Raw genomic sequence first — 25516 nt, 5'->3', positions numbered from 1 at the left:
CTAGAAATTTCTTCATTACCCAACAGCAGAAAGTTGTCGGCAAAAACCATATCTCCTAACCAACAAAAGTATAATTCGAATTATTTTGGGAACTTTTTTATTGGGACCTCAAACTCTTATACAGTAGATATACCACGATAAATTTGAGAAAAATTCTAGATCACGGCAATAGGGAATCACTTACACAAATCTAAGTGCATCAATTTCAAATTATAATTTGTGTTTAAAATGAACAGGTGATGATCATGCAAAAAGTCCATCAAGGGGCTGGCAGTATCTTTAACATGCGAGCCAAATCTCCAGATAATGGGGAGGCGCAGTAGTTGTTAACATCCTTTTGAGCATATATACATTTTTTTCTCTTTCCTTTTCTCTTTCTGCAAATAGAAGGCATCTTTGAGATGAATCTGACGCCAGTATTGGGTTGGTAAAACATAAAAAAAGTGTGTGTAATTAAGGCTTTGCTTTTGCATGCACTTATCTGGATGATGCGTGAGTTTGTGTGACAGTGGAACGTTCCCCACCGTTAATTAATTTTTCTCCATATAGCACTACACCTTTGACCCTTATGGGTCTAAATTTTGATAATAATATGTTTGCCATGTTTCAGCAAGTAAAAGAAATGGTTGGGCAGGAGAGAAAGAGGGTCACTCTTTGTCTTGTATTTGGAGCATCCATCAGTATAGTGCATGATGAAAATGGGATCTTAAAATACAGAAAAATAAATGATAAGTTGGAAGGTAGATATGAGCAAAGGGCCATATGAACACTGTGTGTTGTTAATTTGATAAAAACTGAAAAGCGTATTAATAACTAATTAATTAAGGATTGTTTTGATCGTGTACACTGTACAGTACGGTAGCAGCCGTGAGAAAGGAGAAAAACTTGGTTGCAACGAGGATAATACTATTTTACTATTTTCGATCAATAACGTCATACTACGTGGAGAAGTTATTACGTGTGTCATAACGATATTCACCGGGGGTGATACCCGTTTCATGCAAGTGTTTCTCATAGGTAAGATCGTGTTGCATGTGACTCTAGCTCTAGAAATGATATATGATGCAGAATTGAGTGACTTAGGCCATCTCCAATCCAATGACCTAAACCCAAAATATCCCAAAATATTGCCCCAAACCTCTCCCAACCCAAGAAAGTGAATGGGCCAAAATTTGGGAAAACCCAAATTTGGACCCAAATACTAAACCATTTATTGCCTAGACCCAAATTCTTTTGTGGAGCCCATCTTCATATCAAACAGCCCCCATGTGCAAAGATTTCTCTGTGGGCCCAACCTTTTTTTTTTTGCTGCTGCTTGTTTGTCTTCCACACGCGCCACGTGTCGATGCCTTATGGTGTTGCCGTTGGAATCCAACGGCAACATTTGAAATTATTGTTGTTTGTTTGTTTGTTTGTTTTTTTATATACATATAACTTAAATCAACGATGGGGATTAAATCTAAGCTATTTTAACGGTAAAAAAAAAAAGATCCAACGGTTGAAATTTAAATACAACAGTCAAAATAATATTTTAAATTAATCTAGATTAGATCCAACCCCAAAACTCACTCCAAACTCTATAAATACCCATCCATTTCTCAAATAATCTACCAAAAATATTTTATCTATTTCTCAATTTATTTTTCCTTTGGCAATCTCATCAATCTCCTTTCATTCTTGTTGAAGATGTCCACAAAATCTCAAAGATGTGTGAATTAGAGGCCCAAAGAAGATGAGGCATTGTGCAAAGAGTGGGTTTCTGTCAGTGAAGATGGGCCTATTGGCACCAATCAAGCAAGCAACACATTTTGGACTCGTGTATATCAAAAGTTTCTGAAAAATGATCCGGGCATTAATGGACTTGAGCGACGAACATATCAAGCCATTGCTTCTCGATTCAAGACTATCAATCAACAGTGTTCTCTTTGGAAGGCATGCTTGACTAAGGCCAATACAAACCCATGAAGTGACTCAAATTTACATGATGTGGTAAGTAATCATTCTTATTAAAGCTTTAAATTTATATTTGTAATTTTATTCAACTCCAAACTTAAATTTATTTTTTCATGCGTAGGACGTGTATGCAAAAACAATTCTTAATGATAATAAGCCTCCAAATAGGCCTTTCAAGTTGTACCATGCTTGGAAAATCTTAAAAGATTGCCCAAAGTGGAACGATATAAATGAGCCTCCCACACAACGTTCTTCTGGAGCTAGTGCAAGTATGGTGAATTTGGATAACGATGCAGACGAAATCACCATGCCTAATCCAGGGCCTGAGAGGCGAGATAAACAAAAGGCTACCAAAAAAATATATATATAAATAAAAAGGGAAGATGGCTGACCCTTCTCAACAAAAAAAGGATAAGTACTTGGAAATATTAGTGGAGCAAGGTATTGCTTTCGAGGAGGATAGGAGACGAAAGCTCAACATATTGGACAAGTTTGTCCAAGATCAAGCTGATACTTATGCGTATCAGAAGCAACAAGATAAAGAAGCCCAAGAACAAAAAATAATGTCCATGGACGTGTCCAAATTTACTCCAAGAAAGAAGAAGTATTGGGGGGATAAACAAGATGAAATTATGAAAGAACATGCAGAGGGTCAACAGTCTACCGTTAATCCTGAAGACAACTCAGGGGACTATTATCCAAGCCCCCACGATGATGGTTAGTAGTTTATTCCTATTGGGTTTCATGTATGGTGAATTTAAAGTATTGTGTGTTTTCTTTTAGAATTATGTTGTGTGTTTTCTTTTGAAATAAAATTATATTTGTTGAATTTTAATTTTTTTAGGTTAAATTGTTCAAAAAAATATAATTATGAAGTTATTTAAAAAGATTGAATGAAGAAAAGTTATCCATAAAAAAAAAATTAGACTTAATCCATTTTGAAACAATTTAATAAAGTTGCGGACTTAAAATTTGAATCCGAAGGGTTGAGAGAAAAAACAATTTGAGTCTAGGCAAAACCCAAATAGTCACTTTTTGGAGGGGGAAAATTTGAGTTTAGCCCTACATGGGTTGAAGAAGGCCTTATATAATAGTTGATGTGACAAATGATATGGATTGTTATGTCATGTATCACATCAATTTGTAACAAAATTTGGCAATACTAGTTGGTGTCTTTTTATCTCCAAAAAATTACTTGTGTAGTCGATCATTTTGTAATTTGTTGTCTTTGTGATACAACTAAAATCAATAAATTTTGTGATGAGATTGAAGAAAGAAGGACATGTCAAGTATCTGCGGTTTGCCTGGCACAAAATTAGCCTATTCTTGTTGGGAAAATCATATTTGTAATTTGTTTTTTAAACTTACAAAATTTGTGTAGTTCTTAATCAATCACCTGCATAATCTGACAGGTGTGTGGTTTAATATAAAAGCCTCAATGTTATAAGTAATAGAATCATTCATTATATGTCATATTTTATTTTTACCAAGTTTTTAATGTGGACTTTACATTCTTCAAACAGTCAAGCCAAGAAAAAATGTAGCGCATGAGGCAGATTTGAGGAAAACTCAATCTCCAACCAGGAACAGACCCATGAATCTTATCACATAGAGTCATAATGTAAAAGTTCAAATTTTTTTTTAAAGATTAAAATAACATTGAAAATGAAACTATAATACGTTCATTCATAATTCATGTCAAAAACAACATTATAAATTACAATTGGCCACAACGAGGTTTCATATTTTGAAAACGTAGCTTTATAGCTTCATTTTCAATACAATAAAAAACATCATTCTCAACGTAAACAAGTAAGCTATCACTCAACCATTGATCTTCTATTTTGTTCCGAAGTGTACCCTTGATAATATTCATGACGGAAAATGCCATCTCGACGGAAGCAGTTGCAACCGGTAAAACTAAAGCCAATGTAATAAATAAATACACATAATTGAATACTCGATGCATCCTTGTCTCCACCATTGTTTTTGCAAGACCACCAATCCTTTGGAATTCAGAGAAATCACTACTCGAACGCACATAATGAATATAAAGCTCAAGTTCATCTTCAAGTGCCAAAAGATCCCCATCCGAAAAGTATTGAGGATAAAATTGAGCAAGACGAAGTAGCTTTTGTTTATCAAAAGCTACAAATGAATCATTCGGACTCAAACATGCCAAACAAATAAGGAACTCAGTATTTACCTCATTAAGATGATCATCTAACTACGTAAGTTGCTCATCAATGACATAACTAAAGAGCTCCACATAATAATGATGACGATTTGTCTTTATTGGAGCATTACGCCTTGACCTCCCTAGAAGTACGAATGCCTCATCCATGTTAGGAACAACAATATGATGTTTGTCACATAATGAAGATACCTCATCAACCAATACATCAAGCCCATTATTCCTCATCCAATATAGCTTTTCCTTGCATGATTTCACTAAAGCCATTGCATTCATAATTTCTTGATCTTTCTTTTGCAATACTTGTGACACATCATTTGTGAGTCCCTGTTACATCTCGAGATCGGCTCCGCCGTAGCACGATATTGTCCGCTTTGGGCCTTCGCCCTCACAGTTTTGTTTCTAGGAACTCACGAGCAACTTCCCAGTGGGTCACCCATCCTAGGATTGCTCTAGTCCAAACTCGCTTAACTTCGGAGTTCTCATGACTTCGAAGCCAGTGAGCTCACAAAAGGCCTCGTGCTAGATGGAGGCGGATATGTACATATAAGGCACATCACCCCATCTCCATTGGTCGATGTGGGATATTACAATCCCAATATAGATTTCATTAAGAATATGTGAAACACAAACTCAAAAGTAAGCATTTTTCTTTGAATCTTATTTGCTTCACCGGCACTATCATCGGGATTATCATCAATAATCATTTGAAGCACATGAATCACAGATGAAAACATAGAAATGATCCTAATAATGGTACCGTAATGTGAGTTCCATCGTGTGTCACCGACACATTTGAGACTGGTTTCTTGATGTAAACCTCGCCCTATTATAAGACAATCATTGCTATCACAAGCTCTTCTTGGAGTTGCGCTCTAAGTGCATCACGCCGCTTACAAGATGCTCCAACATGGTTAACCACACTATAAGTGGTTGTGAAGAAAGAGGCAATATCAATATTCTTCTTTGCCACGGTAACAAGTGCTAGTTGAAGTTGATAAGTAAAGTAATGAACATAGTATGCACAAGGTTGTTCTCTCGATATCTTTGTTTTAAGGTCATTCAACTTACCTCTCAAATTGCTAGCTCCATCATAACCTTGTCCTCGTAGCTTGGAAAAGCTCAAACCATTAGAAGAAAATAATGTGTCAATGGCATCATTTAGTGAACTTGAAGTGGTGTCGGTAACATGTTGAACCCCTACAAACCTTTCAATTACATGTCCTTTGTCGTCCACATAACGCAACACCATAGCCATTTGCTCTTTCACTAAAACATCACGTGCTTCATCCATCAATATAGAAAAGAATCTATCTTTTAGACCACTCATGATAACATCAAGTGTTTCAAAGGCACATGCATTGACAATATCTTTTTGAATCTTTGGACCTAATAACTCTAAATTCCACGGTGCATTTTACAATACAACTTCTTTAACTTTCTCATCATTGTCTGCAAGGAATTGCAATAGCTCCAAGTAATTTCCACTATTGCTTGAAGTGGCATTTTCATTATTTCCGCGAAAAGAAAGACCTTGTCTCAACAGAAACTTAGTGCACTTGATTGATGCAATTAAGCATCTTCAATATGCCATACGAGCTTGTTCGGAGTGTTTGCTCACAACCGTTTCAATATGTGTATTTTGATTCATCAAATTTGTAGCAGCTTCTCTAACTTTATTATGAACACTACCACCTGGTCCAACATGCACCTTCATTCTTTCTCTCATTTTCTTCCAATTCTTAAACCTTGCTCCAGTGAAGGCTTCACTACCCATTTGTTCAAAATTGAATTTAAAGAGATAGCAATAAATACAAAATGCAGCATCTTTAGATACACTATACTCCAACCAATCAAATTCATCAAACCATTGGAGAATGAAACATCGATTAATTCCTGAGATATTACTTTGTGGGAAAGAATGACCTCTAAGTTGACAAGGTCCTTTTTGTAGATTTGCTCTTTGAACCTCATCTCTAATATTAGTATCATATCAATCATACGAATTCTTACTCCAAGGTCTGCCTGAAGATTAGCCAAAACCTCATCTAACTCACTTTGTCTTGAACTTGAAGTTCTTGAACTACCCACATTATCTGAACTAACCAATGATGACTTTCTCTTAAAAAATCTTTCCATAATTCTACATAAATTAATCAAAATAATAACTAAAATCAATTAAACAGAACACCAAATTTATACCAATTAACCACAAAAAATTCATAAACGAAACATCCAATAAATCAAAACAATATAATACAATCATAACTTCAATTTCAATTCAAGTAATTTAAGTTTAGATTTAGAAATTTACCTTGAATTGTGAGGTGGTGGAAGCGAAGGCAAGATTTTGGAGGCAGCTGCAGCAATGAAGGAGCTGGGGCTTAAAGGTTTAGTGGGGGAGAGGGTTAAAGGTTTGAGGGGGTGGAGATTTGGGGATTTAGGTTTGAGGGTTTAGGAATGGGGGTTTTGGACATGCTGAAGTCGGGAGGGGTGTTTTAAATATGTTTTTTTTTTTTTTTTTAAGGACCTTGGACCAAAACGATGTTGTTTTAGCCATGTGTTTTCAAAAAAAAAATAATAAATTAAACTCTGGGCCAAAATAACGCCGTTTTGGCCAGCATGTTTTTTTTTTTAAAAAAAAAAAACATAAGCACACTGCGCAGCTTCTTCTTCCTCAGACTAGCAACATTCTCCTTTAGCCACTCATGGGGTCACACAGCCATTAAAGGCGACCTTCTAGCTTGCTTTCAGGGAGTCCATAGGGTTACTTGACTCTATTAACCCCAATGTGAGTCCGTCCCTGTCTCCAACCCACTTTGCATAATAGAAAACAAGAGTCATAATATGGGCAGATTGCAATAGAGTCATACTATGCAATAAAGTCCTTCAAATGCATGGTAGAACTAAAATTTTCGAGAAACTTTAGGGGAGGATATTGGGAGAAATATTGGATTAAGGAATTAACAATTAAAGAGGTGATGGGATCACATTTGACCATGGCTCAAACCAAGCCACCAGTAGAGACTTTATTTACTAACCGAAAAGGAAATAAAAAACCAAAGAAAAAAATAGAAGAGGGAAAAAGGGATAGTGCTGGAACACTAGGTAGAGAAGGGTGGACTCAGTTCGGGAATTGAGATTTTTCTAGGCAGACGGAAACTGACCTCCAACAAACGGTATTACCATATTTGGGAACAGTGTTGGCCGGACAAGGTCCGGTTAACCATGAATTGGTCGGACCAACAAGCGGTCGGTGTCAACCAAAACGGATAGCCACCGAATTAGGCAACAAGAACAGATATGGTTTACTAACAAGAGAAGAAGACGAAAGCACAACAAGAATGAACATGGTTCATTGAAAAGAAAAGGAAATTAGTGTAGAGTAGATATTTTGATGCAAAGGCAATAATAATTTATTAATGAGGAAAATGAGTAATAAGTACAAAAACCAGACTATGTCCTAGACGATTAGGCGAGTACTCTACACCAAATGAAACGTAGTGGTTGTCGTTCTATCAAAGCAGCCCACCTTCTCAACTGCAAGGGAAGAAAGGAACTTTACCTTCGATAGAGTCCCCCACCCCTCTCCTCCCAATGAGTCCCCCTAAGGTCATGTCTGTAAAAATTATAAGTTATAATCCTCAAACAGGAGATCAACAATAAAATTCGGTAGTTCCTCAAACCAACTTACAAAGTTACCAATGTGAGTTGCAAACTTCGTAACACAATAAGCCACACTATTGGCATTTCGGTGGATATGGGTAAAACCTTCTCCAGTGATCTGAGTCAATAGGGTCTTGGTATCCTCCAGAATCGATCCTAGGAAAGACTGATCCATGGATTGACTTCGAAGTGCCGACACAATCTGAAGAGCATTACTCTCGAAAGAAACATTCATAAAACCCCTATCAACCACCAGTGAAACACCAATTCGGGTAGCAAGAGCTTTAACAAGAGCAGCAGAGAAAACATTATGAACCGACATAGCACACCATACCACAAAATCACCACCAGAACCACACACCACAGCCCCCAATGCCACTGATTGAGCTTCCAGGATGTCAGGCACCATCAATGTTAACTTTAAGCCAGCCCATAGGAGGTTTCTCCTAATGTATCACTTGATGAGTCCGTGTAACAGCCTTGAAAGCTCGGGCAGATGCTTTCAAGAATTCCTTGAGACGAGACATGGCATTGTTGCACACCTTGTATGGCCGAAAAACCTTGTTCTCCTAGACCAGTGCATTTTAAGCCTCGCATATGGTCCATCCAAGCATAAAGAAAATAGCAAAGTCCTGTGAGGAGAAGAAATCATTGTAGGTATGAATCCAATCCTTTGTCAATTTGCTGGAAGAAGTAGACCATCGATCGACCAGTGATGAGCAACTCTAAATAGCTACAGCAAAGAGGCAATCACGCAGAATATGTACAGTCGATTCGTGGGAGTTGCCACAGAAAGCATGGATGGTATCAATCAGGATGCGCTTCTTGGAAAGGCTCAATCTTGTGAGGGAAATAATTGAACATACCAACCACCAGAATATTCTAACTTTAGGCGGTGCCTCATAAATTAGATTTAACTATCTCAATATCTATCAATTACCTATCACTCGTCTTCATATAGCGTTCATGCATATAGCTCAAAAACCCTGGGCATAGAGTTCTATGCATGCATCTGTCAACGTCAAAAACTTCTATATCGGTGACGTAATGCACCTTCAAATTGTGCAGGAAGCGAAAGAGGTCAGCCACTTTCCAAATAAAACTACTACGCGAGTACTCGTCTACTTCCTTGAATATTTGATGACACTTAATACAGCTATGCCAACCCTTAAAATGTTTGAATTGACGCTTCCACCTCTGACTTTGTTAAGAGGGCTGTAAGGATATAAATTGTTTGAAGACACTATTTTCCAAAGAGTTATTTTCATAAGCTTGGTGAACCTTAAAGCATTACCTAACTCTTGAGCTTGGGATGAGGAAAGGATGACGGGTCAATTTCCTCACCAATTGATTGTCATTGAGTTGAAGAGGAACCTTGTCATGCATGTCAAAAAAAAAAAATCCAAGAAGCAAAGCTCATCTTTTCCAAAAATATGGTGTGATTAAGCCAACAGCAAATTCCTCAGCCAATCCCTGAATCCGGTAAGGTCAGCCAATTTTTGCCTCAATACTGCATTTGAATCTAACCACTTGAGGGAATTTGCAACTTCGAAAATCTTGAGTTGACCAGAATGACTAACTCCATAAGTTGCACATATTTATAGCCCCCAATGTTAAAGTCTATGAGAGTGAATGTTTTGAATTGTAAGCAACATGACTTGACAAATTTATAAACAAAAAAGTAAATATGTAATTCTAATGTCTGAAGAAATCTTTTTCAGTAAAAAAATCTTTGTGAAACAAAAAAACTAGTACAAAAAATCAAACTTAAAGAGTGAAAACAAAACATTGAATGAATCAGGCTCACCTTTTAAACTCAACCTACCAAGTGTGGAGTAGATCATCATCATCATGACTTCCAAATAAAGTGAGGCTACTATACTCTTCTGAAGTCAAGTTGTGAGATTTTCCTAGTACTTATAGCACACAAGTATGATACTTTACTTCACTAACATTATAAACCAAACTTTAGTCACCCCTTGGACTTCATTCATGTAAGTCAAACTTCTTAAATTTCACGCGCAAACTAGTGCGATCCTCAAACTGCAATTGCCTATCAAACCAAGATCCTCCATGGACATAATTGTAGGTATAGCCTATGACATATGCACTAGCAACCGATTAATTATGACTCTAGTTTTTGGGCATTGGCTATCTACTTTATCAATGGGCTAAGGTTGAATGGGTCAGAGCCCAGTGATAGATTTTGGGCTCCCTTAGTAAAATGCCAAGTGTGGGAATTTTGGGTCCTTGGGACTGGACGATGATGAATATACGGAATCATGGGTTGGTTGGTTAGAGAGCCTAAGGCCATGACAATGCATGGGTTCCTCTCTGTACTGCTCAATAATAAGGAATTACGTCCCTGAATTTCGGCATCACAAAAGTCATGGTTATTGGTCTAACTCTCTAATGATAAATTGAAGGAAAAACCATAATCATTGGGCCCTAGGAGGGAAAGAGGAATGTGATCACAATCCAAAGGTATGGGAAACTTTATTATGTCTTCCCTAAAAGGAATAAGGGTTAGTACGCTTGGAGAATCTTCCTCATAGAAGTCAACTTGCTAATTTAGGTTTGGAATTTTAGGAATGGGGCGAGGAAAAGGCTGAGTCAATGTTGTGGCTTCCTCTATTTGAAAACCTTCCAAATTTTGTAAAGCATTAGTGGCAGACTGGTTAGGCATGCTCGACTCAGTACTGCCGCCGTCATCCACCATTGCTGGGGATGAGGCATCCTCTTTCGGTGCAAGCATAGACCATCCTGAGGAGCTAGGGAAACCAAATTATCTTCATGTCAGCCTGCGATACTGAGGCCCATATGTATCAAATTGAAACCATCGTCCATAAAGTTTGGACAAATCATCATGCCCTTCATTACCTGGTATGTGGCACAAAAGTTCAATGTGTCCAGTGATCCCACAGCGATAACATGCAATGGGAAGCTTCTCATACCTCACATCAATTTAAATGGGTTCTCCATCGAGCCGGAGTAGGAGACTCTGCGAGAATGGTTTGGAGATATTCAAGGTTGCCTGAATACGCAGATAGCTCCCTAGTTTTTCCATTTTTTTACTATGGTCCATCACCACATATCCACCCAGTGCATCATCGATAATCTTCCCTATAGTTCTAGTCATATATCTGAAGGGTAGTCCCTTAACTTGTACCCAGAACTCTTGCTTCAAAAGTGGAATGTGTTTCGGGTTGGTGATGCCAGCAGCTTTGGCCAACGCCAAGAAGTATCCATTGAAGAGCTATGGACCCCATCAGAGAATCGTATCTCATTCATCCTTGGAGTTAAAAGCACAAGAAATCTTTTGATCTCCAATATCCACAATAGTTACCTTCGCCTTAGGCTGCCAAATAGAATAAAAGGTTCTACGTAAAGCCTCTTTGTTATAGAGTTTATTAGTCAAAAGTTTGCCCACGAGAAGAAAACACGTGGACTTGACTCCAGCGACTGTTCTTAAATCAATAACAACGTCTTCTTGTTCAGCATCAGTAAGGGTGAAACATAAGGAAAACTCTGTCACCATAGCTTCCATACGAATGCAAAGGGAGTCTTTAAACAAACAACCTCTTGCAATCCAAACACCAATAGCGTTGACTAGCACCTGCCTATCCAGCCACCCCATCCAATCCTTCTGGCATAGTAACTTGAGTCCGGGGAGACCGAGACTCACTTTCCTAGGATGCTCTAGAGAAAACCCTAAAGAGCGCTAGAGAGAATTTAAATTTCTTTTGGGTTAGAGTAGATTTTTTTTTTTTTTTTTGAGGTCCTTTCCTATTGAAAGGGGCGATAGCATATTAAACTCACACACACAACACGGATGCTAGGACTCGAACCCAGGACCTTGCCTGAGGGAGTAAATACTCCAAACCACTACACTAGTGGGTCCTTTGCTGGGTTAGAGTAGATATTTAGTTGGGTATAAATTGGAACAAAGACATTTGGGTATTAATTAGGCTAAAATATCTAAATATTAATTGGAGTTGCAAATGTTATTTGAATCTTAATTAGGTACAAATAATTTTGGATATAAATGAATAAGTAAACTTAACATAACTGATATGGTTCGATTTATAATGATTTTTCCAAGACAAGAATCAGGACGGGAGTCGATCCAAAGCGGTTTGGTTTTTTAGCCTAGGTTGACTTTTTTGGTCAACACAATTTTTTTTTTTACTCGATTTGGCTCGATTCACCGATTCAAATGCTCACCCCAAGCGAGGGTGAGAGAGACTGAAGTTCGTATCGAATAGGAGAGAGGAGAAGTGCGTGAGTTGGAGTCTAAAGATATGAGATGAGAGAACTAAGATTTAACGACTATGATTGATCCAAGAAAATAAATCCTAGTTGTTAAATTAATCTAAAGCTTGTTATTTAATATAGAATAATTAAAATTATTTATTTATTTATTTATTTTGCGGTTGATTTGGGGAGCGGATCCGCTGTCCCCTCTCTAATTTGCTAACACGTGTCAACTAACATAAAGGGAGTTAACTCTGTTAACTTTTGTATTTGACAATTTTAAAAATTAAAAAAATTAAAAACTGCCCAAATAACCCAGCAACCAGCGAGTGTCGTCTTCCTTGTAAAACCCAGCGAACGCCATCTTCCTTGCTAAACCAAGTGAGTATCGTCTTCTCCACGAGAGTCTTCTCCTCTTCTCTAATTGCAGCCAGTAAGCGTCGTCTTCGTTGCTAAACCCAGCGAGCGTCATCTTCCTTGCTAAACCCAGCGAGTGTTGTCTTCTCCATGAGAGTCTTCTCTTCTTCTCCAATTGTAGCCAACGAGTGTCGTCTTCCTTGCAAAACCCAGCCATACCCACTTTCCTCCCTCATAATCTTTACATCTTTTCCACCATCAACTCTCAAACGCTTGCAAAACCCAATTCTCCTCCCTCCTAATCTCTGTTTGGAAATTGCAGCACTATTAAACTAATCGATGATGATGGAGGAGGATGAAGGTATGGAAGAAGAGGCAGAGTCATTAAACTAGTGCTTTTGACGGCATCAAAGCTTGTTGGTATGAGAAGCTGTGAAAGAGCATGAGCAAAACCATCCAAGGTGATGGGTCCTCTGCCTCTTGAAGGTTGTTGGCGACAGAGCAAAACCATCACCTTGTGAATATCGTTAAACTCCAAAGAACTGAATCTCTAGGTCATAATAGCGATAGATTCAACTCTAATTAACCATTTAATTCACAAATTCTTCAAAGATAGCCAAACACATGAAAGACCCTAAGGAAGACGACGCTCGCTGGGTTTATCAAGGTAGACGACGCTCGCTGGGTTTAGCAAGGAAGACGACGCTCGCTGGCTGCTCGGTTATTTGGGCAGTTTTTAATTTTTAAAATTTTTAAAATTGTCAAATAAAAAAGTTAACAAAGGTAACTCCCTATTATGTTAGCTAACATGTGTCAGCAAATTAGGAAGGAGACATGAAGGAGACACTAATTTAGGAACAGCGGATCCGCTCCCGTCAATTTGGCATACCGTAGGCATTAGGTTTGAGAAACTGCCTCAACAACCGGAGGTGTCAGTTGCTTCCAAAAATAAGGTCTTTCTAACTTTAGACTTTGGTTTCTTTGGTCAATGCCCAACTTTGGAGTTTGGACTCACTCTTGGGTTTTGGACGGCGGTTGACCCATTTGAACATTTAAAAGCAGAGGGTTGCCTTCAGTGCATCACTAATAGGCCCAACTAATAGGTGAAAATGGGGAAAGCCTTTATGGCCCAAGCCTTTTTCCCAACATAGAGGCTCCCCTTAGATTCATGTCAAATTGTATAAACTCGTTTTTATTCCTAATTTCACGCTTCTTCTCATAGTTTTTCTCTTAAATTCTAAAACGCTTATAGCTGCATGTCTTGATTTTAACTTTTATTTTTAAATTTAAAAAAAAAATTAAGATAACAGACCTCATGTGTCTGTATTGGATTAGTGGAGATAAGAGATTAGCATTAAAGAGATCAATTAAATTGAGTTTGAAAAGAAGAAGGGCTGTATCATTTTTCAAAAAAGGAAAAGAAAAAAATATATATTGTACCTTTTTTTCTTTTTCTTTTTTTCCCTTGTAGCTTTGCTCTATTATTAATTTTCAGGTTCGACCAGGCCAACACACCCCATACGGCAAACCCTCTCCCTCTTCTCAGCTTTCTTCCCCGCCTAATCTGCCGGTCTTCTTCTTCCTTTTTCTTCTGATTGGGCTTGTCTTCTTCATCCCCAGGTATTTCCTCTTCTTTATTTCTCATTTTTCTTTTCAATTCTTTATTTTATTAGGTTTTAGGTAAGGTTTTAATTTAGGGTTTATGATTTTAATTATAAGAGTTGATGCCTTGGGGTCTTGGCTTCTCTGTTTTCAATTGTGCTTGGCTAAAAGGTTACTACTTTTAATTTAGGGTAATGACATAAAATGTGGTTATATTATAAGCAAATTTAAGCCCCAAAATTTGAATAATTGGGTCTCATTGTGTTAAAATTGGAAAGAGAAGGTTTGTTTATACTGATTTTTCTTGAAGAATGTAAAGCTTGTAGCTTTCTTTTGAGTTGCCCATGCCTCTTGAATCCCAAGTCTTATGGTATACCAGTACCCATTGTTTTTGTTGTGGCAATGAAATTGAGCATGCTATGGGCTCTGCACAAATAGCATCATCCCCCATTAATGACCATTGCCGGTTCTTCTGCAGATTTCGGTATTTTTTCAAGCATGTTAACCCACATACATTATCGTAGCGATGCGTCGCAGAAAACCAATGTGTGGAAGATAGGAAAACCCAACAACATGGACCTGCAGCAGTCCCAGCCTTCAGCCTGCTTGCTTCCAGTCAATTTTATGCTCTACAAGTGCTACGAAGTTGTTTGGTTTGACGAAGAGGAGGATGATGTTCCACGAATCATTCCGCAATTGAAAACCCTTGTAACCCAAGAAACCATTAAGGTCCCTCGTGGCACGCTGTTATCTGAAAGTGGTACCATGCTCATGACTGAAATTCTTTCTGGAATGCATGTCCCAGTAGATGAGCAGCCATCTATTGTGGGAAAAGTACTTAATGCGGTTGAATCAACCCTCTGCATGCTTCCTATTGTTGTGGAAGTAGAGGAGGTGACTTTGCGAATGAGCAGAAATGTTATTAATCCAGAAGATGTGATTGAAAGGGTTACAAGGGAATCCGTGGAAACAGATGAGGTGAGGCCTATCCCTGCAACTAAATCATCTATTGACTGTTTGGAGAAAGTGAGACTAGATAGCTCTGAAGTCATGGAGAACTGTGTTATTTGTATGAAGAACTTTGAAGCTTGTATTGAAGTTATTTCCTTGCCCTGCTCACATGTTTATCATGAAGCTTGCATTGTTCAGTGGTTGGAAACCAGTCACTTGTGTCCCTTGTGCCGCTACCCGATGCCTCATGTGGATTGAAGTGAATATTTATTCTCCATTCAAAGTATTGTAATGGAAATTCAACTAGCAGGAAACTTATTGTGAATCACGGTATATACTAATGCAGAAAGGGTCTTTTGGCGCCAAAGTAAAAGTGGGATTTTGGTAGACTTGTTTTTTCCTGTTTTATTTTGTAGTTAAGTGTTTCTTTCTTGTTCTGTAAGTAATCAACTGCAGGCAGCTTATGTTAAATTACCACATCATCAAACAGATTTCAAATAATTTTTTGCAGCAAGATTTGCAGGGCAGGACTTGCATTTGGGTTCGCATAGCGTGCATCTAATGGTTGTAGTGAGTTGGTGATGTATTTAAGAATCAAGGGGAAGGTTTATTTTCCCTTTTGAAATTCCTGTGGTAATTTCTTTCCTTCCAAATGATTATACAGTGCTGGTTTATAGGCAGAGCTTCTAAAGAAGTGCGGGGTGTAGTTTGTCTGTCAATGAAGTGCAGCCAAGGACCACACGACTTCAATACAAGAAAGCAACCGAAGATAATTGAAGTATGGGTTTCTGCAACACCATGGAAAATTGCACAGGTAGAAGAATCATTGTGGGGAGAGAAGTTTGCCCCTTACAGCCAACCATAAGATAAAGTGCATATATCACAGGAACAGCTTACGCAAACTAGATCTATTTATGCCACTCCTCCGCCCTAGTAACTCTTCCATTCAAAAAAGTCCTTGGTCCCTAAAAGTTCCTCCAAAATTAAAAGCACTGATATACATTGGTTTACGGCCAAGCATACAACTCGAGATCAATTGCCAATAAATGGAGAGATTGAAGAATTTTTAAGCATTATTTAAAAATACTATATTAGAATGTAAACGTTCAACTCAGAATTAATCAGCAATAGATGAAGCTGCCCATTATTTTTTAGGAGCTAAAGCAGTTTTCATCTTTTGACGTGATATACAAAGTGGTTTGTAATGCAGTTATAATATATTAAACAAAAAAGCAAAAAGAATGGCAAAAGGCAAAAGTGGTGAGGTAATCTCAGTTCCCCTGAACATGTCTGGTATTGATAGATGCAGTTGGGTTCACAAAAGCATCATCAAAAGGTCCTGGTCACAAAAAGATGTCGTGCCTCATGAGTGTTGGATGTTAAGTGAAGTACTAAAATTATTGGAGTAGATGTCCGTATCAGAGGATATACAACAAACAACACATGGACGGGCGAGATATGTAACATTTTGATTCTTATATTTTAAAAATTATTAAAATGATCTTCAAGTTAGAGATGATTACATCATTGTCCCTTTATATCCATCAGATCAAACTACGAACTGTGATTTTTTTTCTTACAAGTTATCAAGTGTGTCATGGACCTTTAAGTTCAATTGTGAGTCATTCTTACAAATTATGAAGTGTCATGAATCCACAATAGATCATATTCATGTTCATTGTAGAACTATAAAAGCAACTTGGATATGACATAAATATATATTTTCAAAATGTTGTGACCATTGTGGGCTTAACTGGCTCCATCAATTTCACAAACACACTACTAAGGTATTATGAGAGTTCGAACTTAAGACAATTGGTACGGAAGTAAAGGCCTTTTAACACTGGACTAGACTCTATTGGTAAGAAGTTTTTTGGGGGGTAAGACTTCGGTGAGATTAACAACTAATTTTAGAGAATATATATATGTTAAAACGATGGAAAGTAACGAGAAAATACATGAAATGACCATTTTGCCCCTAAACGGAATGATAATTTTGACAAATTTAACAATAAGATGATACATGTCACACGAAGTCGAATTAGTGGACTATAAGTGCCAGTTTGGCATTGCTTATTTCGGGTGATAAGTGATTTTTTAAAAATTTTGGGAAGCACAACCCGTTTGGTAAATTTTGAGAAAATTACTTATTATTAAAAATTGCTGTAAGAAAAGGCTATAAGGGAAAGCAGCTAATGAATTGCTTTCATTTTTTAATTATGCAGGAATCAATTTCAAAGAGGCGCTGAGTTTAATGATTATGTGGGAATTAGTACCAACAACACTTTGAACAAAAAGTTTATCAAACGCCAAACTATTTTATCTCACAGCTGATTTTTCTCACATCAAATCTGACAACGATTATTTTCACAGCACAACAATGCCAAACTACCCTAAGAACTAATCAAAAAGTAAATTCAAAAATCATGAGTGCAATAATGCCTAAAAGAAATAAAGAAGTATGCTTTGCATTTGTTTATTCATCAATATAAGATGGTGTTGAGTCGGTCGGTGGAGACAAGACAATGGAGTGCACGTTGTGCTGAATTGGGGCAATGCAATGCAATGTCACTGTGGTTTTTTACCTAGAGTCGTTGCATGAATGCATGTGCCCCTTCCCACGTGCCAATGCTCCTCCAATCCCATGAAAAATATGCCTCTTAACTTTTGGACTATTTTGCCGATAACTTAGACTAAAACAACGACCCATTTTAATTAATTTGCATTTGAATTTGAAATGAAACCCCCAAAAAGGAAACAGAAGAAAGTTCAAGTTTGTCCCCAGCTCTCAGCTCTCAGTTCAGCTGGGTCTTCACAGAAATACTGTGTCACCTCCCCCACCCCATATGGGCTACTGGGGTCCACCACATTACTTCCCTACTCTCAAATGTACTCGGTACGCCAGACAACGACGACGTTTCCGTGTACCTGATGAGAAGATCGAAGATCGATGATGACAATGACTACAAGACAGCCAACATGAAAATATTTCACTGCATTTACCCCCAGATCTTCTGTACTTCTCTGAAGCGCCTCTTTTGATCTGGACCGTCCACCTGTCCTCCGAAATCTAATCAACTCACTATCATATCCTGGATCAAATTCATTTTTCTTTGAAATTATAAACAGGGTCAACGATTTAGGTTTAGGAGAGCACGCCACGTCGGCTGGGGGTCCACCCGATTTCTAGTAACTTTTCAGAGGTGCGGAAAGGACGTTGAGAACGCAATTAAGGCCTCCTAGTCAAAGTTAGGTGGTCCATAGGGAAACAATTAAACAAACCATGAGTAGTCAACCCATCTAGTAGTGTGTTTGAATTTTGTAAGAAAGTTTTTTCATTGAATATTATTAAGAGGGAATGAACCCCAGAAAACACGTCTAAAACGATGTGGACGGGAGGAATTGCAATAGACTTTTCAAGAAAAAAGGACGTTCATGAAAGAATCTTAGGGCTTGAGAGCTTCATCAGATTGCATAAAGGTGTTCATCATTGTTTGTTCCTTAAAATTAATTAATTAATTTCTTAAGAAACCTCGAGAGTATGAGAGAACTTTATTTATAATCAAAATTCAATAAATGGAAATATAAAACATGATCTCGTCTACATTTATAACTCATGAAGATATCCTGAATAATAAACCGGGATATGAAGCATAATCTCGTATACTTAAAATGAACTATTTTGAATTTCTTACTCCGAGTTTACGTTACACTTGGATTAGACCTTTACCCCATTTATTATAAAATTCATTTGTCTTCATCACGCACTATTAATTAATAGGAGAAAAAAATTACCTAGAGTCGCTAAAATTAATCTAATACGGTACATTTGCCCTTTAGATCTAAAATTTAAAAAATTGAATTTACGGTGAGGACGTGATAGGTATTGCCAAGGTTCTGAAATCTAAAACGGCCCGTATTTGTTTGGTAGCGCTTGTCTGCCGCATCCCCATTTTGAATACATCTGCCCTCCAAAAATCTTCCATTTTCCCCATTCACACCTTCCTCTTTCTTCTCTCCATATATAAGTTATAACACATGCCAACCCCTCCTCTCATTTTCTCTCCCAGCTGCTCCTTCCCCATTAGTCATTAATTTTCCCGCACTTTCTCTCACCCGCTCGCTGCCACATAATTTTCTCGGTAACCAAACATCCTTCTCTGATTCCAACTCTCTGTTAACACACAGACATGGCTGTCACTTCCAGAGGCCGACCCTCCCACCTCCAAATCCCCAGTAAATGGCGAGACTCGGAAACCAGCCCTAACCGGACTTCCATTATTGAAACTCCCAACCTCGCCATGACTCCGAGAAAAGTCCCCGTCGTTTACTATCTCTCTAGGAACGGCCAGCTCGAGCACCCTCACTTCATGGAAGTTCCTCTCTCTTCTCCTCGAGGTCTCTTTCTTAGAGGTAACTAAATTATACGATTTTATGATTTTCTCCCTACTTTCTCACCAACCAAACTCTTCAAATCACATTAATTTTGTCTGTTTCTCTCTCCACAGATGTCATTAACCGCTTGAACTTGCTACGTGGCAAAGGCATGGCTTCTCTGTACTCCTGGTCTTCCAAACGGTACGAGCTCACCACCGTCTGATCTAATTTCTGATTTTCCTCCACCGTCTCATCATCTTTTGACTTCTTTGAATTTGAAATTTCAGGAGCTACAAAACCGGCTTCGTTTGGCACGATTTGTCGGAAAACGATTTCATACACCCGTCGCACGGCCACGAGTACGTTCTCAAAGGCTCGGAACTTCTCGACCCGCCTGTGAACTCTCTGGCTCTCGAATCGGCGTCGTCGAGGTCCCTGAGACCTCCGCCGGAGGCTGAAAAGTCCGGCGACGATTTCGATTCTCCGTTGATCGTGCGCCGGCGAAACCAATCCTGGAGCTCGATTGACTTGAACGAATACAAGGTGTACAAGACCGAGTCGGTCGGAGAGTCCGCCGGCAAAGCTGCCGCCGACGCGTCGACTCAGACCGACGACAAGCGGCACCGACGACGTGTGGTTCGAGAAGAGCGCGACGACAAAGTTCAAGGTCAAAGTCAACAGGAGGTGCTTCAGATTCATAGTCAGAGTACGGAGCTGAGCCGGGGCGAGATTTCGCCTCCGCCTTCGGATTCTAGCCCCGAAACGCTCGAGTCGCTGATGAAGGCGGATGGACGGCTGGTGATCTGCACGAACGGGGCGAGCGATGAGGGTTTACATCGGACGGCGGAGGTTTGTCCGGGTGGCAAGATGAAGGCCTCGTCGGTCCTGATGCAGTTGCTATCGTGCGGCTCGATCTCGTTCAGGGACTGCGGGTCCACGGCGGTGAGGGGGGAAGGATTCTCGCTGATTGGGCATTACAAGGCTAGGCTGCCACGTGGCGGCGCGGGGAATCAGGTGAGGACTGAGACGGTAATTTCGAATGTCGCGGGGGTTAAATTGGAAGATAAGGAGTATTTTAGCGGGAGCTTAATTGAGACAAAGAAAGAGGCGGTTCCAGCTTTGAAGAGGTCGTCCTCTTACAATGCAGATCGGTAAGTCTTTTCCGCATTCAATTTTTTGTGTGCTTGTTGTTCCATTTCCATTTTAGGTTGTACTTTTTATTTTTATTTTTCTTTAGGCTCCTTAGCAATGTCAACATTATGGAAGCATTGATGGTGTTAGGTTCGTAGCCTCTTAAATCATATTTTCGTATGTACAATAATTTATTTTTCCCCAAATGATATGAGGCCAATATGGGCTTGCTACATGTGTGATAAATGAGAACCACCAACTTATAATCTAAAGGAATTTCATCTAGTTAATTAATATTAATACACTAATAATTGTCACTTCTAAATTATTGCATTTACAACTGGTTCTCCATAATTGCACACAAATGAAGTCATTAAACTAATATTGCTTGTTAAACTAGTATTAACAAAGAGATGTGACACACCAAAAGAATGTGAGAAGTATGCAAGAGGGTCTCTTGGGTCTTTGTGAAAACTATTGTATGCGTGTTATATACAACTTTCTTCTTGCAATATGTGGGTCCCTGTATCATATGGTGGAGAAAAACTTACATACACCGAGGATATTGTAACTCTATTATAAGCTAATTACGTATTGTCATACGTTTCAACTTTTCCACTAACGTAGCATAATGGGCTACCACCTTAGTGGTATTCTCAGTTTATGAAAGTTTTTCTCCATATGACATAATGACGGGTTTTACATTTATCATATTGTCAGAGAAATAGTTGGTATATAAAATATGACATGCCAAAAGCTTTTATCTTTGTGAGAAATGTAATGTATAATGTGATTAATTTATGTGATAACTGTAAGATTACTTATTCTTGTTAAGGATAAAACATAGTCTTCATTGGTGGTGTTAATTTTAACCAAGAAGTATCTGCATTGATAGGTGAATGTAGGAAAAGTTGATTTGAAGTTTCACTTTGAAAGTGCTTGTTCTCTTTCAGCAAATGTACATCTTCTGGTTTCTTTACCTGGCTTTCTGGGGATTCTGGTCAGAATTTTATTTTGATTCTCTGATAGCCCATTTGGTCTGCCTTCTTTCTATTTGAATGAAAGATTCGTACGGCGTTTGACACATAGCCAGCTGGCTGCCTCCTCACATTGGTGCAGACTGATAGTCATCTTGACAACGCACTGTGATTATGATGTAGTTGTTTTAATTAAACTCGGATTGTTGAAATTTAAGCGATTAAGGAGCTTTGTTATATATAAAATGTGGGCCCCCATAATCCATCACGCAGATTACAGTTTGCAGTTTTAGGGTTTAATTCAAAAAATATTCAGTGGGAGACAAAAACGGAATTCAATTCCGTGAGTTCTTCACGTGAACATCCTTTTCAAGTTTTCATTCATACAGAGAGTCAAATTAGTGTTTGTTTAATTGAGGGAGTTGACTTCTTTGATGTGATAAATTGACTGGATTATTTTCCTTCTTCCTTAATTTTATTTATTGATGACATTATGTTCTTTGATTAATAATAGTTTATATTAATAATCTAACTTGAATATTTTAATTAATTTTAAATACGAATGGTTTTGCAGGAGTGCACAGTTGCAATTGGAGGAAACAGAGATAGGTGGAGTAAGAGCAAAATGCATACCCAGGAAACAAAAGGCACTGCCCAGCAAGAAGGAAAGCAACTACATCACCTCGTCTAACAGTGTCAGCAGTAATGATCAAGGAGCAGGGAGCAAAAGACATGAGTAGGTTGTCGAACTGTGTTACAGTCAGTCGCCCATACACGTGTGGACAATGTCTGATAATTGAACATGTAGGGCTCATCATATCTTATCATCAGTTGGAATATATTCATGTACACATGAATAACAGACCTTGGCAAAATCCTACTTTGTGTAGCACATGGGGCACATTGACACCTCACTTTTGTAAATTGTAGCTTGAAATTGGAAGCATAGGTTAAAGAGAAACAAGAAACAAGGCCATCTTGAAGACAAAAAAGGTGGGGAATGAATGATAACGAGAAGCATAGGCAAAATACTGGGCAGCTTAGCTTAGCTTAAGCTAGCACATTGCAAGTCACGGCACAATGGGCACAAGCGTTGAGATGGTGAAAAGCGTATGGGGTGTGTAGGAATCTGATAAAGCTAGAAGTGTTGAAACTGCGAGATTGTCCATCTTGAGTTTTGAGTTTTGGGTCAAAATATTAGGTGCCTTGGTGCTTGGAGGGGGGCTGAATTTTGTTCCTTAAATTCGGTGAATGGTGCTCAACTCTAAGCCTTTTTGTACGAGACTTTGGAACTTGGGAAATAGAATTAAGTCCTAGATATATATATATATATATATATATATGTATATACTTTGGCTGCAGCTTCAAAATGTATCCCACGTGAGCCATGATTTAGAAAATTGGAGAGGCGATGGTTTGTGGTTCTTCCAAGAAAGTTTAGAAATGTCGCATTTTATAATGGATTGATGTAGAAAAGTAGACATGTTTCTATCACAAAATTGTTTTATATAAACTTTAGGTTTTGCATATGGTTTTTAGACAAGTAAACTACATGCCTCATTTCCTACTTCCTACGTCTTACATATCATAATTTGACGCAAGCAAAATTAAAATTATTAAGCACATACCATAATAACTAATGTAAACGGTGAACCTCACTCATATAATGCGGTTAAGAAAATGTGGTCACTCTAGCATTATTTTTTTTGGTTGGTGGTAATATTTTAAGTCTTACATGAATATCATAATATTATAGATGACACAATAGGAGAGTCAGAGTTGGAAAAGGAGGTAGAGTTATAGGGCAACATCTTTCCTTCTTGTCAACTCTATCAGTTACACAGTTTTTTCAATCGAAATGAGAACTTATACTTCAAAAGCTTCATTCGTTTTAGATGTATTTTGGTAAAGCTGGTTCAATAATTTTCACTTTCAGATGATGTGGGCTGAAGCTTGGTCCAGTTGTGTTACAAAAGACTGCAAGCAATTAACTTCGAATCACAGTCCATGTAAATGAGAATTATGTTAAGTCTCTCTCAAATGAAATATTTGACCATGGATCACAATCCAAGAAACCCAAGCAAGTCCATGCCCATTTATGGTTTGGGCGGCTTTATTTCTGCTTAACCCAACTTCAAAGTCCATGATCAATCCATTACAATCAAGGGGATTTGAGTGAGGAGGTGGAATGAGGGGTTCAATCCAACCATCCAATCATTTTTTTTGGTTGAAAATCATCCAATGATCATTAAAAAAAGTTTAAATTCAATATTTTCTCTATCTTATTGAATAGTAGAATTGAACCCCTCCCACAACCCCCTCATTACAGCATTTTCGCTGGTATATATCACCACAAACCGAAGGCCCTTTCTGGGTTTTTCCACTACCAAAAACTAAAAATTTAATAGATATAAAGCCATGCAGTGAACAAAAGTTTGCTTCTAGTCTTCTTCAAAACAATCATTGCCCTAATATCTTACACTGGTTTCTTATTATTTATTTATTTTTTTTGTTTTTTGCCTTCCACAATTATCCATCTACTCCAACAAATTGGGTTTTTCCATTCGATCATCTACTCTGTTGATAAGCTTAACTGCTCCATAGAGGGTAGTAGATAGGCACAAATGTAATGATGCATTGATGCATAGGCTTCATCTGCTGCAGCAAAACGACACGCACTATCCAATAAAGCTCAGTGTAAGTAAACGTTTGAACAAAGCGGTAATGGACACAAATTTTAGGGCATCTTCAAGGGAGTGTGTCAATAAAGTTGACAAATTTCTACTTCAACAACGTAAGTGGTATGTTGCCCAATAATTTGTTTCATGAAGAAAGTTGGCCACTTCAATAGGCAATGCAATTGTATCAACGGTGAATGTATTATTTACTTTTATCTTTGTTAAATAGGTGGGATCCCAATATACATATTGTTTTTGTAGTATGCAACATTGTTTTATTGGAGAAAATATATAAATTTTGCCTATTTGAATGCGCTTATGTTGGAGGAGAAAAATACTTATGTCGCAAGACAAACAAGACTCGCTTACTCCTTTGCATACTCCCCTAGATATGCTATTAGAAAGGATTGAATCCGAACATAATTTCAAATTGGACTGGACTTCTAATTTATATTTTCAAAAATTTACCAACCAAGGAATCATTGGGACAATAGGCCATACAAGCGCGTCCCTTTCCTCGTTTTTGAATTGACCATCCTTCACGTAGCACGTGGTTTACCTTTAGGTTTAGGATTCCATTCATAATAAATACTTTAATAATATTTTAAGACTTTACACAAGTAATAAATATGAGTACAGACCTCATAATAAGCACCGATTTTGCTGATTTGTATTTTGTAGGGCTTTATTTATTTTCTCTATTTTTAGGCACGAATTCGTGTTAATGCAGTTACCAATTAATTTCATATACATTAGACGAAGAAGAGTGTTATTGGAGCAAATACGAATATCTGGTTTATGCACATACATACATGCGCTGCGAACATGAATGTAATTGAAGCTCCATGGTTAATGCGGTTTTTGATATACAAACGTTACTTGAAGAGGGGAGATTCCAACATAACACTTCATATGCATGAGTAGACATTTTCAATTAAGTTGGAATGGAGGAATTTAGAAATCGGGGAAGTAATGAATCCGTATGAGAATAATCATTCTAATTAAGTTGTTTAGGTAACAACTTGTAAAAAAGAAAATTAACAAAATTTTACTTTATAACTAATACATTATATAAGATACTTTATGGTGAGTGATGAAAAAACTAGTATATAATAATATAACGAATATAATAGAAAAAAATAATGACATAGTAATAAAAAGTATAAGAAAATAAGTAGAGGCCAGCAACCGAGGTGAAAAGGGAAAAAATTTGCTTTTTTCAATGGTGATTAATAAAGAGTCATTGATTTTTTTTATTAATGCTTTTGGGGTGTTTTGGAATTATTGTAAAGTGGTAAGGGTATTTTTAGAAGGTCGTAAGGGAAAAAAGGAATGGGAATCGAATCAACTACTCTCCCTACTTGATCCGATTTCTA

General features: G+C 37.8%; 2 protein-coding genes across 2 annotated transcripts; both read left to right on the top strand.

The window, feature by feature from the left end:
• LOC18772202 (E3 ubiquitin-protein ligase rnf8-B) lies at window positions 13828-15478 on the top strand. Its single transcript, XM_020565065.1, has 2 exons — window positions 13828-14044; window positions 14505-15478. The coding sequence occupies exon 2, from the start codon at window positions 14525-14527 to the stop codon at window positions 15233-15235; it is 711 nt and encodes a 236-aa protein (XP_020420654.1). The 5' UTR covers window positions 13828-14044; window positions 14505-14524; the 3' UTR covers window positions 15236-15478.
• On the top strand, window positions 18779-22897 carry LOC18772299 (protein UPSTREAM OF FLC). The gene is made up of 4 exons (XM_007205145.2): window positions 18779-19390; window positions 19486-19555; window positions 19642-20505; window positions 22037-22897. The coding sequence occupies exons 1-4, from the start codon at window positions 19168-19170 to the stop codon at window positions 22200-22202; spliced, it is 1323 nt and encodes a 440-aa protein (XP_007205207.1). The 5' UTR covers window positions 18779-19167; the 3' UTR covers window positions 22203-22897.

Source organism: Prunus persica, chromosome G6, assembly GCF_000346465.2.
Source record: "Prunus persica cultivar Lovell chromosome G6, Prunus_persica_NCBIv2, whole genome shotgun sequence".
Taxonomy (NCBI): domain Eukaryota; kingdom Viridiplantae; phylum Streptophyta; class Magnoliopsida; order Rosales; family Rosaceae; genus Prunus; species Prunus persica.
The sequence above is the reverse complement of the archived record's forward strand: the minus strand, read 5'-3'. Positions and strand labels throughout refer to the sequence as shown.

Coding starts and splice junctions, on each gene's coding strand:
- LOC18772202 (XM_020565065.1), top strand. CDS start 14,525: ATGTTAACCCACATACATTATCGTAGCGATGCGTCGCAGAAAACCAAT.
- LOC18772299 (XM_007205145.2), top strand. CDS start 19,168: ATGGCTGTCACTTCCAGAGGCCGACCCTCCCACCTCCAAATCCCCAGT. Junction 19,391..19,485: donor TCGAGGTCTCTTTCTTAGAG/GTAACTAAATTA, acceptor CTCTCTCCACAG/ATGTCATTAACCGCTTGAAC. Junction 20,506..22,036: donor TCCTCTTACAATGCAGATCG/GTAAGTCTTTTC, acceptor ATGGTTTTGCAG/GAGTGCACAGTTGCAATTGG.